This window comes from Procambarus clarkii, chromosome 86 (assembly GCF_040958095.1).
Source record: "Procambarus clarkii isolate CNS0578487 chromosome 86, FALCON_Pclarkii_2.0, whole genome shotgun sequence".
Taxonomy (NCBI): Eukaryota; Metazoa; Arthropoda; class Malacostraca; order Decapoda; family Cambaridae; genus Procambarus; species Procambarus clarkii.
The window spans coordinates 4985403-5004058 of record NC_091235.1 but is presented as its reverse complement, the minus strand read 5'-3'; the positions used below and the strand labels follow the sequence as shown (position 1 = coordinate 5004058).

The following is an 18656-nucleotide window of genomic DNA, read 5'->3' as shown; positions in this document are numbered from 1 at the left end:
TACTAAAGTTCAACTCAGGAAAGTGTAAAGTAACGAAATTAGGTGAAGAGAGCAGAAGGATAAACACAAGGTACCATCTGGGAGGTGAAATCCTGCAAGAGTCAAATAGAAAGATCTGGGGGTTGATATCACACCGATCCTGTCCCTAGAGGCCCACATCAAAAGGATATCATCAGCGGCATATGCTAGGTTGGCCAACATAGGAACTGCCTTTAGAAACTTGTGTAAGGAATCATTCATACCACCTATGTCATACCAATCCTGGAATATGCAGCTCCAGCCTAGAGTCAATATCTAGTTAAACACAAGACAGAGTTAGAGAAGATTCAGCGGTATGCCACCAGACTTGTCCCGGAACTGAGAGGTATGAGCTACGAGGAAAGGTTGAAGGAGCTGAACCTCACATCCCTGGAAAACAGAAGAGTAAGGGCAGACATGATAACCACCTACAAAATTCTCGGGGGAATTGACAGGGTGGACAAAGACAAACTCATCAACATGGGTGGAACATGAACAAGGGGACACAGGTGGAAACTTAGTACCCAAATGAGCCACAGAGACATTAGAAAGATTTTTTTCAGTGTCAGAGTAGTTAACAAGTGGAATGCATTAGGCAGTGATGTGGTGGAGGCTGACTCCATACACAGTTTCAAATGTAAGTGTGGTAGAGCCCAGTAGGCTCGGGAATCTGTACACCAGTTGATTGACAGTTGAGAGGCGGGACCAGAGACAAAGCTCAACCCCTGCAAGTACAAATAGGTGAGTACATGGATAAAGGAGGAACTAGATGACAAACAAGAGGGGCCTCATAATGGTCATGAGAGAGATTATAGTAAAAGCAGATAAAAATAAATCACGATTGTTGGTACTGGGGGACGTTAACTTGAAAGCAATAACCTGGGAGCCTACGAAGCAAGAACGGAGGACATTTGGACAGGCAGATTTGTAAACCTCATTCTGGAGATATTAATGTATCAACACATCAAGCAGCCTACAAGAATGAGGGAAAGTGATGTTCCATCAATACAGGATTTAGTATTCATTGGGAAAGAAGATATTTGACATCCAGTACCTTCCTGCTTTGGGAAAGGGTGATCATATCCTTTTGGAAATTAAGTATGCTTTGCGATATAATCTAGAAGAGAATGGGGTGATTGAAACAATTGATAAATTTTATTTAAAGAAAGGACACTATAGGAAACTTAGAAAATTCTTTAAGGATTTTAATTGGACAGACTTGTTGCTAGGCAAGGAAATAAATGAGATGTATGCCAAATTTTGCAAAATATACGACAAAGGCACACAAACATTCGTACCAAAACTGATGCAGAACCCAAAAACAGGATTGGTTCCAGAAGTTGATAGGGCCAGAGAGGAAAAGACAAAAAAATGGGTTCAATATAGAAAGAGGCCTAACCCTTAAACATACCAGCACTACAAGCAAGCAAGAAATAAATGCATAGCAGTGAGGAGAGAGGCAGAAAGGAACTTTTTGAAAGGAATAATGGACATGTAAAACTGATCCAGGCCTTTCCTATAAATTCACTAAAGAAAGTTGCATGTAAAGGATAAAATCCAGAGATTGAGAACGGGGAACAGGACTACTGAGAATGAAAAAGAATTGCGAAAAACTAAATGAACAGTTCCAAAGTGTGTTCAAAAGGAGGATTTCAGAGCTGGACCTAATGCCATTTGAACCAGATGGAGTTTCACCTTGGGTACTGAGAGAATGTGCAACTGAGCTGAGCATTCCACTCTAATAAATGTTTCAGACATCATTGTGCACAGGAATCTTAGCAGATGTATGGAAACAGGCAAACATGGTTCCAATCTATAAAAATGGTAGCCGAGAAGAACCTCTAAATTATAAACCCGTATCATTAACAAGCGTGGTAGTCAAAACACTAGAGAAAAATTAAAACTAAATGGGTAGAACACCTGGATAGTAATCACATAATGAACAGACAGTATAGTTTTCAATAGGAAGATCCTGTGTAACAAATCTACTTCATTTTTATGATAGAGCCACAGAGATTCTACCGGAAAAAGATGGTTGGGTTGACTGTGTCTATGTGGACCTAAAAAAGGCCTTTGACAGTGTCCCACACAAGAGGTTGTTCTGGCAACTGGAATATGGTGGTTAATCTTGTTACTGATTCTCTGGTAGACTTAGAGCTGGTTCCATCTGTGAGGTATTTAGTGTCTTCCCGCTGAAGACCCTGAATAGCTCTGCATTCTTTTTCTCCACTCCGGTTGGCCCTTGCTATCTTAGCACTCGCATCTCTTGTTCTTATGGGCTATTGACTATCTTTTTTTTTTAGGTAGATTCCTTCACTGAAGTTTGGCCTGTAGTCTATTAGTGTCCTCTTTAGATGTTCTAAGATCCCCTCTTTTTTTTTTTTTTACCATTCACAGCATTTAATTCAGACATCATGGTTCTATCTCTAGTGTTGCATTGTAAACCACAGCATCTTTAGCCATGTCTATCTGGCTGGATCCTAATATCTTAGATACACCAATTCAGTCAGTAGCAGCTCTGCTTCATCCTCTGTAACAATAATACCTGTATGATAAGGTTTTGGAAGTTCCACTCCCCAAGCCTGGCCCGGGGCCAGGCTTGACTTATTGAGAGTTTGGTCCAGCTGGCTGTTGTACAATGTTGCATATCATTATTTATCTTGTCATTCAAGCCTGATCCCTTCTCTGGTCTAGTCTTATGTCCTCTGGGTCCTCTAAGTTCTTCAGTCTTTCTTCCATTCTTGAAGGCACTGTCATTTGTCTTTTGTTTGGAGTTTACATAATGAGCATGGCAAAGAGTAGAGCTGAGAAAACAGTTAAATGCAAAATGTTTAGGTGTGATATTTGTGGTAACTTGTGCTTAAGAAAACTGCAGTATAGTTTATTGTAAAAAATATGAATTTAGTACTATTTATATACAGTAAGTAGCTTGTATTGTAGCTTCTTAATTTGTAGTAGTGTATTATATGCTGTAAATAAAAATAATGTACAGTATAAATTGAAAATTTTTATTTTACAGAATGGCTTCTGGGCAAGTGTGGGCTGGGTCTTCTTTTTCTTCTTGCCGGCTATGATTCTGGCCGTTCAGTTGTCATCCTTGTACCGAAAGACTGAACCATACCCAGGACCTCTTAATGAATCGTAAGTTTTAAGATGATTATTATTACCTGATAATTTGCATCCCCGGTTTGTTGCTTGTATGGGAATAAAGATTTGTCAGCATCCTTGATATTAATGACATTAATTAATGCTAGTGTTTGATGAAAAGTAAAGCATACTAACCCAGATCTTTTGCATCTCAGTAATTTTCATAAAGTGAACAAGTCATCCAGATTTGTTCGTGATATTATGGTCTGGAAATACAGTATATGGATGATGGTTTATAAAGATCAAGGGTGTCTCATAGTTTTTCTTACGATAATATATATCCAGCTTTTGGTTGTTTAGGAGCTTGTCAGTCTTAGGAAAGTATAGCATATGCATTATTTTGTGATGTAGGGAAATCTTATTCTGTTAGTAATTACTTGATTGCTGAAGTATTTTACGAAAGGCTTTAGTAGTCATGGGTGACATGATGTTTTCTAGCAAGAAATTAGTGAACCGGTCACACTTAAACCTTAGATCTCGTATGGGCTAGCATGTCCTCCTAGGAGGATGACACTTGGTTTATATATTGTTAGTGCTTAAAATTTTGTAGGAAATTGACAAGAAACCAAGGTATTGATAGTGACCTTACTTTTTATGTTGACGGTTTGACTATTATTCTAAGCTGCAGGCAGTGAAAAAGAGCTGTATACTGATTTAAAAAATTAATTATATTATCTGTACCTCCTTTCCTGTAAGAAATTGGGTGGATCTAAGACAGTGCAGCTCCTCTTCTAACTCGTGTGTATCATCAACTTGTGTACAGTGAGTCGGAGTGAGCAGTTTTTCACATTTAGTGCTTCATTATTTTCACTGGGCTAAATTGATTTGTCTTACAAGATCTTCACTTTCACCCATTCTCAGTCTTAGAATGTTTTCACAGCAAATTATTGTGTAGCAATCCATTCCTCTAAACAACTCATTCACAGCAACTTATTTGGGGTTTACCCTCCATTTTCCTTCATAATGGTATCATTTGTTCTCATATCTGTCCTTCCTCTTCTCACATCTCTCTCGACAATATCCTCACCATAAAAAACATTCTTGTATATCTTTTCCTTAACCCCTTAACTGCGCGGCCTCCAAATATGACACCCCCCCCCCCCAGTGCACAGGAAATAAAATCTCTGGAAAAACACTTTTTCTGTTTTTAAAGTGCCAAAAACCCTTCCCTGAGTAAGGGTATAGTAACAGAAGGTTGAAATTGTAAGTACTTTATCTGCTATGGGGTCTGTAAGTTCGTGCCCTACCGGTCGCCCGTGGCATACGCCCCCGGGGCCGGTAGGGCACTCGGGGCAGGATGCTCGAGTTGCCGCGAATATATTTTTCATTCTTTGTGCACAGTTCCAAATACATTTTATATGCTTTTACATGCCAATCCTATGTATAATGAACACGTACACTATATTATGGCAGTAGAACATCCGTACTGTCCGAAGACACTGTGTTACGTGCATGACACGTGTACACATATCTGCCACATATTTCCATTGTATTATGCTAATTTATGTATATATACAATCTATTTACACACTATACACTATCACACACTATATACATTCACCATGAACATACTCAGAACTCCGCGAGTGTCAGCTGCCACACCCTCACTCCTCCAACATCCAGTCTCTCCCTCACCCCTCCAACATCTTACTTGCCAACATTGCTCCTCCCACCATACTGTTATTGTTTGTATTACACTATTTACACATGTTATGTATACCTATCTACATGTTTTATTCACCAGAACTATGCAAGTAAGCTGGTATTGTGTCCAAACTTTACAGTGGCCACCATACACTGCATGAGAAATCACACAGCAGCCAGCAGACGACACTGCGATTACATCACCTCCCTCACCAAAATAGATCCTCCCAACGTACTCCTGTTGCTACACTATATACACACATTGTATATACCCATGTACAAATGTGTTCACCATAGCGAACCACTAAGCTAGTATGATGAGCAAAATACCCGGAGGGACGTAGCGCACCCCAGACGTGGGCCTGCAGGCGCGTTGCGCAGTTAAAGGGTTAACCTGCCACAATCTGTGCCAAAAATTCTATGCTTTGTGCACTTTTCATCTCAACTGTCTAACAGGTGTTAGAATCAGAACTGGTGTGTGGAAACCTGGTTCACTCCGCAGTCTATTGATTCACCATGGTTCTTAACACCTGCACATTGTCAACATTTACACACACCCTTTACACACATCCTTTCCACTTTGCACATTGAATAATGAAATTAAAATAAATATGCCTTACCATTGTGCTGGTCTGGTGCAGTCACATGGTTGTGCTAATATGCCAAACTTAACACTGCCAGCTGCATGCAGCAGTGAGTTTGTGTTTAGATTTATGTGCTGACATTATTAACTCATTATATAGTAATTTGTGCATATTGAAATTCAAATGAATTCTTATTATAAATTACTATATATATGGGGGAGAGACTTCGTGATTTTCATCTCAAATATTGGAGGGACTGTTCCAAATCTGCATTCTGAAATCATTCCTTAAGCAACCAAGAAGCACTGCAGAATGTACAAAATAACCCTATTGAAAATGAGGGGTGCAAAAGTACTAGAGACAATTGAATAAACATTAGAGGCCCAAGGCTTTTCAAATTTTTTTTAAATACAAGGGGCATAACTAGCTAGCTCCCTTGGCATTCATGTGGAAACTTTAAGGTTCCTCCAAAGCAAAAGTTAGTTTGATAAACTTGGTTTATAAAACTATGGTTCCTAAGTCAAACTGAGTGCAGCGATGTTCAGTAGCCTGATCGACCAGGTTGACCAACCAGGTCATCGGGAAGCAGGTACAAGAAGGAGAAGTAGAAAAAAAAAATAGTGTTGACTGGTTTTAGTTCACTTTGACCCATTCATTCTCTTATCGTTTGACAATAAACTAAGGAATACTGATGCATATAGAAGACAAGTGTTCCTGAACAGGGGCATATTTAACAATGAGTGAGACCAAAATTGTAAGCAGAAAAGATGCTCCAAGATCCCATGGGAGCAAGAGTTGCAGGATAACAAGAAGCCCTGGACAGCATGCACCATGGATGCTCTGAAACAAACTTCATGCCTCACCATCCTAGCACTAACTAGCCCAAGAATATCACTTGGCAGCAAACAAAAGCACTAATTCACAAGCACAATGAACGGGATTCATTCCATGCTACATGACTGAAGATATCACAAATATGTGAGAAACTCTGAAGATACAGTAACTAATGCCATACTTCATTGTAATAAAATAGTTGATAGTGAATGCATTTATTCCAAAGGCGACATCACCCTATTAAAGCGTACAAGAGTTGAAGGGAAGGGCACTTGTACAGTTTCAATGGAATTTTGACAGTAATTGAGGAAGAGGTGGCCAATTGACAGGACTTCATCATAGACATAGAAAAAATAGACGGAGGGATAGTAGTATCAGCCATATATAGTACTGTAGAACCCTTCACCAAACAATAGGAGGCCAATGAAAGAAAATGATAAAAGCAACATATTGGGGTCATGTTGAGGCAGCAATGATAACACAAGATGAGAAAATTCCTGGTCTATGGATATTTTAGTCAGAGAATTTGACTGGATAATGAAGAATGCCTATAGAGGAGTAAAGTTGATCGACAGTACAGGTAAGTAGTGGTGATGGGGTTTTCTAATTCCCAGAGAATTGTACTGTTTTTGTTGAGCATCAAGGCACTCTGACCCAGTTCCTCCTGTTATACTGCTGTTCTTAGGATAATGTTAGCCAGCACCCTGTTTGGGGCAAAAGGGAAAACAGACAAAACAGCAATGCAGGCAACTTTTGCAAGGATTAGACAAAGAATTGAGATTGACCATTTGATACTTTAAAGACAAGGTGCAAGAGAGAATAATTTATTGTAAACTTAACACTATCGCTAACTTTGGACACCGATCACGTCCATTTTTTTTCTCTTGAGAGTCCTAGCCGTGGACAGGACTCGCGTCCACTACAAAAATATTTGTATAAAATTCATTTTTTGTCTGATCGACCTCAGGATAGTTTCAAAATAAGTGCCTTTAGAATGCGCACAATTTGATACCAAAATGAAAGATGTAACACGAAACTTGATGTCAGAACACTTGGAAGATTATAAATACGTTTTTGGGTCTAAATTTTAAATTTGAAAATATTTGTTAAGCTTCTATTTATTGTGCTATTATTATGAGACTATTTTTAAAATGCACACCTTTATATTGTGAACAATTTGATACCAAAATGAGCGATGTAACATGAAAATTTGTTATCAAACTGAACGAGTATACACATTAGGTTGTGGTGTGCAAATTGGTGCTCATTCACAGGTAACTTTAGGCTTTGCTGCTGGGAGTCTCGCCAGGCTTTTGGACATTATATGATATACATCTGCAGGGAATTTATTTGCGAACACAATGATACCAAAACGAACGACGTAGCACAAGAATTAAGGTGAGAAAACTGAAACGAGTATACACATTTAGGCGTCGCCGCATGCTCGCCCACACCATTAGCCCCATGACGTCAAAGTCTGTGATGCGTGAGTGGAGCAGGCGATACTGTTAATAATTGAACAAATAATGTGCCAGTAATCCTTGATACTGTTCCCATAGAACTGATAAAAAAATGGAGAAGCAGGCTGTAATAGACGAGAACGTATTAAACTGGGTAGTGTAATGCCTGACACAGGAAGCACATAGTTGTAGAGAGTGGGACTGTGAGGGTGGAAGAAAGTGGTAAGTGGTTTCCCACTGGACTTAGTTCTTGGATCCTTATTGCTGCTTATATGAATGATATGCCCAGCAAGGTCAAGGACCAGTTGTAAATGATGGCAAAACCAATGAAAGGTAGTGACTGAACAAGATTGTATGATCATACCGGGGGACCTAAACTAGCTATAAGCTTGGCAAGTGAAAATGGTTGCTTAGAGTGCAGTGCTAACAAGTATAAAGTAATATGTTTGTTAGTAGCAATAATAGGCCAGAAGGGCACTACACAAGAAGGCGGCTACAACAGGAGTCTGAGAAAAACTGGAAATAGACATAATGCCAGCATTAATGCCAGAGATGTACAGTATATTTAAAATAACATGTATAGATACATTTATTGTTTATTCGTTTCTCACTTTCAAAGGGTCAGAAAAGTAAAAAAAAAAATTTTAATTATATCATTCATAGTGTATTTTAATGGATAATTGTGCTTCATGACACGAGTGCAATCATCCATTAGAGCACCCCATCCCTGTTGGGCCAGGTACAGTGTGCTCATTATGAATTATCATATACCTTGTATAAAATACATTAACTTCTTATAAACTGCTCCCATCAACTACGTTTTGTACACATTCACTCGACTACCTTGCACACTTGTTGTATTTACCCACCGTCTTTCACTCTCCTCATCTATACATATACTGTACAAGAAAAGGATTGTAGATTTGTTCTCATCCTCTGTCTTGTCTCACTACATTTTTTTCTTAAGTCTACATTATCTATTTGTAAAACATCCAAAAGTGATTTTAGTATATTACTCAATCCAATAGTTTATTGACTTTTGGACTCTACCTCTTTCCTGTACATTTTCATCCCTTAAAATATTTATATTTAACACTTTCGCGCTCTCGGCGCTCAAAAAAAAACAATACCCCAGATGCTTTCGGCACTTCGCGCGCCTACGCGGTAAGACCGAAAAAGTGTACACTCTTTTGACTGTCCTGACAATAATTAAAGGCGCACGTATTTAAATTTGATATCACTGTGTTCGCAATGAAATTGTCTATAAGAGCATACCTATAAAATGCCGCCCAAGCATAAGGAGTATCAACACCAAATAAAAAACTATGCAGATCACTCGCCGAGAGCGCCAAACAGCAACAAAATGTTTCCACTCTCGTAATGGTTGCGAAGCCTACAGTTGTCCTACATCGCTAATTTTGGTATCATTGAAATCGCAATAAAATTCTCTACACGGACATATGCATATGAATGTTTAATATAGGTAATTGCCCACCCGCAAGAGTGTGTGAAGTGGAGAGTAGTTAGCCGCGAGCGCACTGGCGAAAACACAGGGGGGAAATCATGCTTGGAAAGTTTATACGTTTCCTGACCCTACTTTTCTATGTACGTATTTCTTTTTTATACAGGCATACCTCAGAATGCGAGTTTAATCCGTTCCTGGAGACGCCTCGCCTTCCGAAAACTCGCATTCCGAAGTTAATTTCCCCATAAGAAATAAAGGGAAATGAATTAATCCGTTCCTGACTACCCCAAAAACCCCACATCAAACTAAATTTTTATACCTAATTTACCTAATTCATCTAAATAAACCTTCAAAACTATGTTCCAGTTATTACTTACCTTGCTGTCGAGTGCTGTAGGCGTATGGAAGATGGTGAGGAGGGGGGAGGAGGAGGAGAGGAGTTACTGTTTGGAAGGGGAGTCCCCTTCCATAATCACATCACATAACCCCATGCCTTGTAACACTATGGATACCACTTCTCTTTCTAAATTTTTCAAACCAGCCCCTGCTTGCCTTAAACTCTTTCTTATCTGCATCACTCGTTGCAGGGGTCTTCTTTAGAAGGTCTTCGTGCAACACCCTGGCTTTCTCACAAATAATGGCCTCCGAAACACTATCACCCCTCAACTCCTTGTCGTGTATCCAAATTAATAACAACTTTTCCACTTCTTCAAGTATTTGTGGTCTTTGTGCCGTTAATGTTCTTACTCCTTTTGCCACATTAGCACTCATAATCTTATTTTTCTTCTTAAGTATAGTGCATATTGTTGATGTGGCTTTGTTGTACTGCCTACAAAGTTCAACAACACGTGTACCGTTCTCATGCTTCCGAATGATCTCTTGTTTCTCCTCTATTGTCATCCTCACATGAGCTTTCTGGCCTTTATCCTTACCACTGGCTTTCTTGGGACTCATGGTGAGATATATAATAACAAATTGTATAGACAAATCACCAAAAATCCAACAAAACACTGAAAATCCGCGACAAGAATTGATGTGGGGGTAGTCACTGAGCGCGAGACAATGGTAAACTGAGGGGCGGCGGGGCGGAGGGGCGACGATCGCCGAACCACCACGCGCTAGGTCGGCTGTACGCGTATCAACAAACTCGCGTCCAAACTCGCCTCCCGAAGTAACCATCGCCTTCCGAGACAAATTTTTGGAGTAAATACACCTCGCCTTCCGAAAACCTCGCATACAGGGACATTCGCATTCCGAGGTACCACTGTACCAATGTGTTCGCAATAAAATTTTCTATAAGATGAACTGTATAACATTTGTACAAAGCATGTGTAAGAGAAGCGCCAAATATAGAACCACGTCGCTCAGTATGCGTTCGCGGCAGAAACGAACGCATTGTTTTCGTTCGTTTGATGTTTGTCATGTTTATACTTGTTGAAACATTTTATAATTTGTATGACAGTGATCCCAGTAAAATTCCCTACACAGACATATACATAACACATACAAATATTTCCCACGTGTTGGATATATCAACGGCTAAAGGGAACCCACTGCCACACGCTCGCCACACCCCCAAACATACTTTGTGTATTTTTTTTTTACTCATAGAAGTTTGTGATATAATATTCATTCTGGTACCAAAAAATTTGCAAATAAATTCTCTACAAAACAAAAGTATCCCCATCCATTTCGGTTAAAAAATGGAATTTATAGAAATATTTTTTCGATGGACGAGAAAAGTAGGCTGTTATGCGGAATCGTAAGAAAAAACGGCGACGAGTTATCTCTAATCTAAAGCGCGAAAGTGTTAATTTTCCAGTTCTGCATATTCTTTTTCAGAATATTTATTTCTTCTAACCATACTCGTGATATTTTTTGTTTATTCCAAAGGATTGCTATACAATTGTATGAGTGTTTTCGCAGCCACTACTTCATGCAGCCCTTTGGTCACATTTAACCATATTCCAAGGTCATCATTGCACCAGCTTCTTCCTTGATGTGCATTACTCCTAGCTTTCGTTTTTTTCTTTATCAATTACATATCTCAGGTATTTAAATTCATCTTCCAGGACTCCATCATTCACACACATTTCACACACAATTTCTTTCCCTTTCCGCCAATTTAATTCAACTTTCAGTTGTATTCACCTTTGTCTCTCACACCTCTACCTATTTTAGGTGGTATACATAAGGTTTTCACTTTGCTAAATATATAAAATAAATAAATGTATGCCTACAAATTTTATTCACTATACTTCAGTTACTTGCATACAGGACTGTCATATAAGGTTTATACTCCCTATAACATTTTTACCTTAACCTTCATCATGATCCTATTCATCTACATAGTCACTATCTCATTGGGCAGCTCCAAAATTTATTTTCAGTTCAATTCATCCCTTCATATTGACTGTGACGAGACCAAACTTACCTCTCTGACTACCCGCAATACCACACAAGTTCCTTCCTAGTACTTGCCTCACCTGCGCCTGTTCTCTGACCTTTACTTTCAGGGTGATTCTACCCTCACACACTTTAATTTTTCTTGGAAATATTGAATATCGTACCACCATTTGTTGTTTTTAGATTCAGCTGCTCGGAACAAAACATGTAGTACAGGCTAAGGTGAGCCCATAGTGGACTTGTACCGCCATTTAATTTTAATATTTAGGTTGTTTTAGCATATGCATCTACACTACAAGCAGCAGTCCCAAGAGGAAACATGTTTTGATAAATTTTGAACAGAAAGTAGACCTTAAAGTGAAAATGCTGAATAAGAAACTAGATAACTGTAATATTTTAAGGCTATAGATTAGATCTTTGCACATCATGTTCAAAGTGAGAACAATGTGAAAGAAAAGTATCCAGCCAGGTTAAAGTTAAAATTATTTACAAAGTTGAGACAGAAAAGTTACCAGTGGTCTTGCAACTGAAAGGTCCCGGATTTGATTACCATGTTGGATAAGACATTTGGGTGTGTGATTCCTTACACTTGATACTTGTGTTCACCTATCAATAAGCAGGTACCCGAGAGTTGATAAGCTATTGCAGGTTGCATGCTTGGAAAGATAAGTTGTCAGCCATGGGGACCTTTAATAAGATTTCCGTCTTCAACAATGGGAAACCCAGGGGAAACATGATAAAATAAAGAAACTAATAACATGATGGCTGCTCTGACACCAGTTGCATATGTACATGCATAATCATGGCGATGAGTGGTATTGCTCTATTTACGGGTACTTACAAGCAGAGAAGCTGGCTGCGGTGTTTAAGTCCGATGGTTTATAGCGTGTCGTTTCACTTTAGTTTACACAATCTGTTGAATAAGTTGGATTACTTTCACAGTTGACAAAAACAAAGTGTCTTGCAACCCACTCCATTACTGCTATTTTGTCTTGTAATGTTATCCAGAAGTTAGTTAAAAACTGACAGCAAACACCAAATTGTGATTGGATGATGATTTTACCTTTTTGGCAGTACGGTAACTATCCAATTTAGAAATAAAAAATGATAGAATGTTTTCTTGGGTCTAGGTTAACTCCATTATGTTGTTATAATGTTATAGATGTAACATGCAGTAAATATGTTATAGATGTAACATACTTACACAATTTGTAAAAATTAAACATGCAGTATGATGATGATAACCATGTTGCCTCGGGGTCAGTGTATAATAACTGTATTTAAAGGATTAATTATGCCAAAACCATTAAAGATGTATTAAAGATGTAAAGGTGAACACATGTAAGGGCATAATACCCTTAACCACCCAATCAGGAAACTATTATTCTCACGTTAAAACCTCATGTAGTGCTGACTTATAAACAAGGTCTGAGGGGGTATCCTCACAATCTGCCCAGCAACTCGCCAAAACTGTCCTGGGGGGGGGGGCAGAGGTTAGGACACTGGGGATGTGTTTGTAGTGTCGTGGGTAGTCCCGACACGGTGCTTGTTTGGTCACTCTGTAGTGGCCAGAATGTTTAGTTTGGGTTCATTTTGCTATGAAACACACTTTTCTTTATATAGGGTAGTTATTCATATGTTCAGGTTTCTTACATGGCATGAATACGGTAACTTATTTTGTGGATTGCTGGCTATAGCTATCTGCTACAGCTTTGTTCCAGGGATGTTTTCCCTGACACAGATTTTCTCCAAAGACCAGTGGCCCAAACTGTTTATCTTGTCTGGAGCTGTTTAGTCTTACTTCACTGCAGACCAACTACTTTTGTGTTTCACAACTTTGAATTTGCCTTGTAATTTGGTTCGAGGATTGCACTTAAGCTCTAATTATTACACATTGGGGGGTCATGCTCATCATCTCCGTTGTGTTGTAGACATAATGGCTCTGCCTATCTGATTTTTTTTTTAATGTACTTTGTGTGATTTTTGCCTTATCATTTTTGCAAGATATTTTTCTTTGTAATGTGTGTGTTTTGTTCAGTACTGTATTGCAGTGCTAAAGGACAAATTATCATTACTCTGCTCAAATGTTTGGTTGCATTATTCCATGTCTAAATAGCAGTGCTGCGCTTCCTCAATGATGAATCTCCATAGATGCTGTACACATGGATTTTAAGGCAATCCCTGTGTACATGGATTGTGTACAACCATGTACACAATGTAGTGGGTTGTAATGGCTATGTGGGATTGCAGACCACTCCTAGCAACAGTTCATTGGACGGAGTTATCACAAATCAAGCCTGGCCCGGGCAGGGGCTAGGGAAGTAGAGCAATTCCCAGAACTCGCTCCATGTTCAATCCAGGGGTGAATAGCTAGTCTAAAACTGAATGATATTAACCATGGGTATTGAGAGGACTTAGACCAGTTTAGGGTGATGGCACACATGTAAGTCTGACAGAGTGTTATAAGGGCATTTTGCTGCCTCTGTTATCAATACTATCAGTGTCGGGGAAAAAGGTAATCAAACAAAATAATGCTTTGTACTTTTTGGTTCATTTATTATTTATAGGCACACTCAAGCGTTGTTTATATGTTGTCTAAACATACATCAACATCTATTTTATCACTCCCTGCAAGAAAAATGTGAAAATTTGTGATAACCTAGAAAGGGAAAGTTTTTTTAAATCCAGATTTCAAACAAATTCCGGTTGGATCTGGAATGATAATACAGGTAATTTGGAGTTTAGAGGTACCATGGTACTTCATTGGCTATTATTCGAGAGTAGTAGTTGCTGTTAGTACTGTCTTAACTATTACTGTACCCCAGAGAAGCACTCGTCACTTGTACTGGGTTGGTTGTCACTCAAGACTAGCCTGTGCCTCTGTACTAGGTTGACAAACAAGAATGTATGGAAAGAATGAAGATTATTGTTGTGTGTGTAATGAAGTAATTTGTTTCATTAGTGTATGCATTTGATGTGTAAATAAATGTTAGTTACTGTATAGTTTTAGCATGTGGAGATATGAACCTAGTAGGAATAAAATAACAAAACTGAGTAAATTAAAAAGGATAACTTGGTTTATTGAGTTTTTTGTGTAACTATTTAAAGTAGGCATTTCTCATAGTCGATATGACCTCATCATACATAGTATTGCATGTTTAATTCAAATGTTTAAATTGGGATAGTCTCCCTTCAAGACAGCTTTTTAGCTCTCATCCTCCCAATACTGTCTTTCTCCTCCTCCTTTAAATATTTCTTTTATCTTTTTTTTTTTTTTAAGTAGGTCTTACACATGAAAGGCTTTGTACTTGAAATTCATGGTAAGATTGCTCTTTAGAAGGAGACTTCACTAGAGGCCACTGTGTCGCGGAGGAAAATGGCATGAAAGAATATTTTCCGATGTGGAATGATGCCGGATAAAGCATGAACCTTAATTCTGTGCTTTATGCTGAAAAATTCAATACAGTATTACTACATTTGTTATGTTAAGGAAAAGATCATTGCAGTAGTATTTGTCAGTGCTTAAATTAATATAGTCTCCTTGTACATTTTTATAAGCCAGGTATGTTACTATTAAAATATACAGTACAAGTTATTAATAGTTCTACTTTGGCTGTAGCTATCTGTGCATTGATTCTTTCATGTCAGTTAACAGATGCAATATTTCTTATTTGTAATTAAAATAATTTATTTTGCAATTAAATCGTTGTTTGATACAATATAGCCAATTAATATGAAGATATTTACTTGACAGCGAATACTTGTATGATGCATATGATGAGAGGAACAGCTTTCCTATGTCCAAGTGAGTATGTTAGTATACAGTTAGGAATTAATATATGTTGTTTGGTGGATGTATAAATGTTTTTATCAAGTGTAGGTAACCTCGTAGTACACAGTCTCAACACTGCATATTCTCTCTTCGTGTATTTTTTAGGGTATCTGAGAAATTTAAATCTTTATGTAGTTTAGTAATGTTAGATTCCTAAAAGCTCTTTCATATAAGCATCATACAGTAGAATCAATTCACTCAATTTGGTTTTTGCACAAATGGCTGACTAGTTAATGTTTAAAAAAAAAAAATTAAATTTTTGGAGACGCGCCTTTGTAAACAAACTACATTCATGGCAAGTGTAACATTGCAGTGTCTTCCAGTGAAAATTCCTCATCATACTTAACCTGAGTTGTTAATACTAATTGTAATTTTTCTGGCTTCAATAAAAATACTAAAGTGCAGCTCAAAAATAGTTAATATTTGCTGTGTATTTACTAACAGCTGTTTATAAATTTACTTACAAAATGGCTAGAGAAAATAACATGTCTAGAGGCAGCTCTGTTGATATTGTGTTAATGAGGCAATAAACTACTTACTCTTATTAGCTGTTGCTGGTGGAGGAAGCGGTGATGGGGCTCAACGTGTTTTGCAGTGGCTTTTTCTACTGTAAATTGGTTATGGCTGTCAATGACCTTTTTTTGTAGTTTGTGGCATGTGGTGATTGCTCTTGTTAATAGGGAAAAACTCTCTCGCCAGCCAAGAGTCCATGTATGACGCGTATGCTGAGAGGGACAACATTCCCCTCACTACGTAAGTAATGTGGTGCGTGCGTGTGTGTGTGATGCATGTTGCCACTGATGCCTTTGTGCTAACAGTCCTTGTAACTAATCATTTCTTCCCATTCTACTAAATTCTAACACTGCCAAATTTAATGCTGCTGAGCTGAATGTCCCTTTTCCCCCTACATATGCCTTTTATGATGACAATATTTTGCAAGTTCTGTACTGAATTATGTAAGACAAAAGTTTATAACAACCATATAATTTCTTTCCATATGCCGCATTATTGTGTTCTTGGTTAAATGTTATTTTGAAGGATGTTCGAATGATAGACTTGGAAACAATCATGATTGTATATTTCTGAAGCGTGTAGCGCGGTTTATTCAGTTTGGTTATAAATATGCCCAGAATTCTTGGAAATGCCCAGTTAACATTATTTAATTTTGTGCATATTAAACTAGATGCCTTTTTACTTGATATATTTGATAGTAATTAGTGTATTACTGTAGATTTTTGTGATGTTCCTTGTAATGTACTAGTTTGATGTGCTTGACTTGTTTATACAGTAATTAATTTTCTTCTCTTTAATTATCAAAAAGTAAAACGGTGGAAAGACGTCACATATTGGTCAGGTGATTAATCACTTTCCATATTGTTGTGTGTACTGTGCTAGTTGTTGGCGTTCACCTGCAGTCCCTGTTGCAGGGTTGCAATAAGGTTGTGCACCTCTTGCTTGTATTAAATGTGACATATGCAATGCTTGATATTTTCTCGTTTCCTGCTTGAGTACAGTATTGGGCTTTGTTTTTGTTTTCTGCATGACTTTTTTTTTTTTTTTTTTTTTTTACGTAAAGATGCAATACAATATTTTGATTAAATTATATATGACAGTGTCAGACCACATGACAGTGTCGGTGAAAATTGTCACATTTTCATCACATGTTAATTTTCACGATTTACACACAAACATTATAATAAATATATATATATATATATATATTATATATATATATATATATTATATATATATATATATATATATATATATATATATATATATATATATATATATATATATATATATATATATATATATATATATATATATATATATATATATATATAATATATATATAATATATATAATATAATTTTATTTATTATTTTCTTTTAGTTTTACAGTATTTGTTGAGTGTTAAGTGTCTTTAAAATTATTTTGAAATTGATTTTAAAATTCTATTTCACATGCTGAGAAATGGTTCTGACTATAAGAAATTTAAGTAAATCAAAGTACCAACTTGTACCTGTATTCCCAAGCAGTGCATATGACAAGAAGCAGCGACGGCGTTCACGTGACCACGAGGGGTATGTGAGCAGCAGCTATACCGCAGACCAGCCGTTTACTGGTTCCCGAGCGTCACCTCCACACACAGAATACATTAATACTACAGAGTAAGTTTTCTTGCACCCACAGTTTGAAATGCAATACTATTAGTGACCTTCACCATTTATTTGTGCTTCCATATAGTTAATTTTCCTGCCAGAAAAAGGCAAATATATTGTATGGAAGTGCTGTAAGTGGCTGAAAATCACTAATTCTGATGTAGGATGTGAATTTGCTACACCTGTTTGCTATGCATTTTCTAAGATATGCCTTTGGTTTTTAGCCTAAGGTGAGAATTGCCTTTTTTTTCATTTAGTCCCTTTGAGGCATTTTCTCTTTATTTTCTTCAACTAAGGCTCAGGCTTTGCACTTTGGCTACAATTTTCTTCTTAAGGCTACATTCTGGTTATTAAGCATTTGAATATAACAGGACATTACAAATATCAAGCCTTAGTTATTCAGTGTATGGATGTAAATGTTGCTTGACGTACAATGTAGGTAAGAGAGGAGGAGTTCTGGGCAACACTGTAAAGTGACGCAGCACCTTAAAGCTTATCTATATTGACACTCGGGATGATTGGTAAGCAAAAAGCTGCACCCAAGAGCCATATTCAGTAGATGTATTAAACCAAGTGATGCAGTTATTTAACAGAATATTTATCTAGGATCTTTACCAAAGGTACATCCACATACTCAGCAAATGCAAATAAAGCATGAGCATGAAACCATAAAATGTTTTAATTGCATTAGTGAGTAGTATTTCTTTAGAAGTGTTACATGGCTTGAGTATGTCTCTTGAATATGGATTAAGCTATTTTCATTTTTATTTTGACAAGCAAGTTGATGTTGGATGATGATGATTCTGATGACAAATAGTTCACTTACCACAATATATATCTAAGAAAACACTGAAATTGATGACTGTGTTTGACTTGGGAACACAGTGGGTTCAAAGTTAACAATTACAGTTGCACCTTGTTACTCTTAATTTCATTAAGATTACTGACATAATTAATACCTGTATTTACTGTATATGAGAAGTATATAACTATTCTGGGGTAGGCAAGTTGGCCAAAATACTTTAATGTGGAACATAAGGATGATAAACTGTACTCTATCTGCAGTAACTTATGACTTGTATGTTCTTAGATTAGGAATTT

At 37.4% G+C, this 18656-nt stretch overlaps 1 protein-coding gene across 38 annotated transcripts in view; it reads left to right on the top strand.

Annotated features, from left to right (window-relative positions):
* The window catches only part of LOC123768787 (prominin-1), a 274739-nt gene that overhangs the window by 234000 nt on the left and 22083 nt on the right, over nt 1-18656 (top strand). For 8 of the 38 annotated variants that reach the window (XM_069317047.1, XM_069317036.1, XM_069317053.1 and 5 more), the window contains 3 exons: nt 3038-3159; nt 16090-16143; nt 17433-17564. In XM_069317047.1, coding sequence (XP_069173148.1) covers nt 3038-3159; nt 16090-16143; nt 17433-17564 — 308 coding nt within the window. Of the gene's footprint in view, nt 1-3037; nt 3160-9315; nt 9437-15312; nt 15364-16089; nt 16144-16711; nt 16745-17429; nt 17565-18656 lie in introns of those variants that run through there. The other 30 variants (XM_069317049.1, XM_069317045.1, XM_045759634.2 and 27 more) reach the window with 13 other exon arrangements.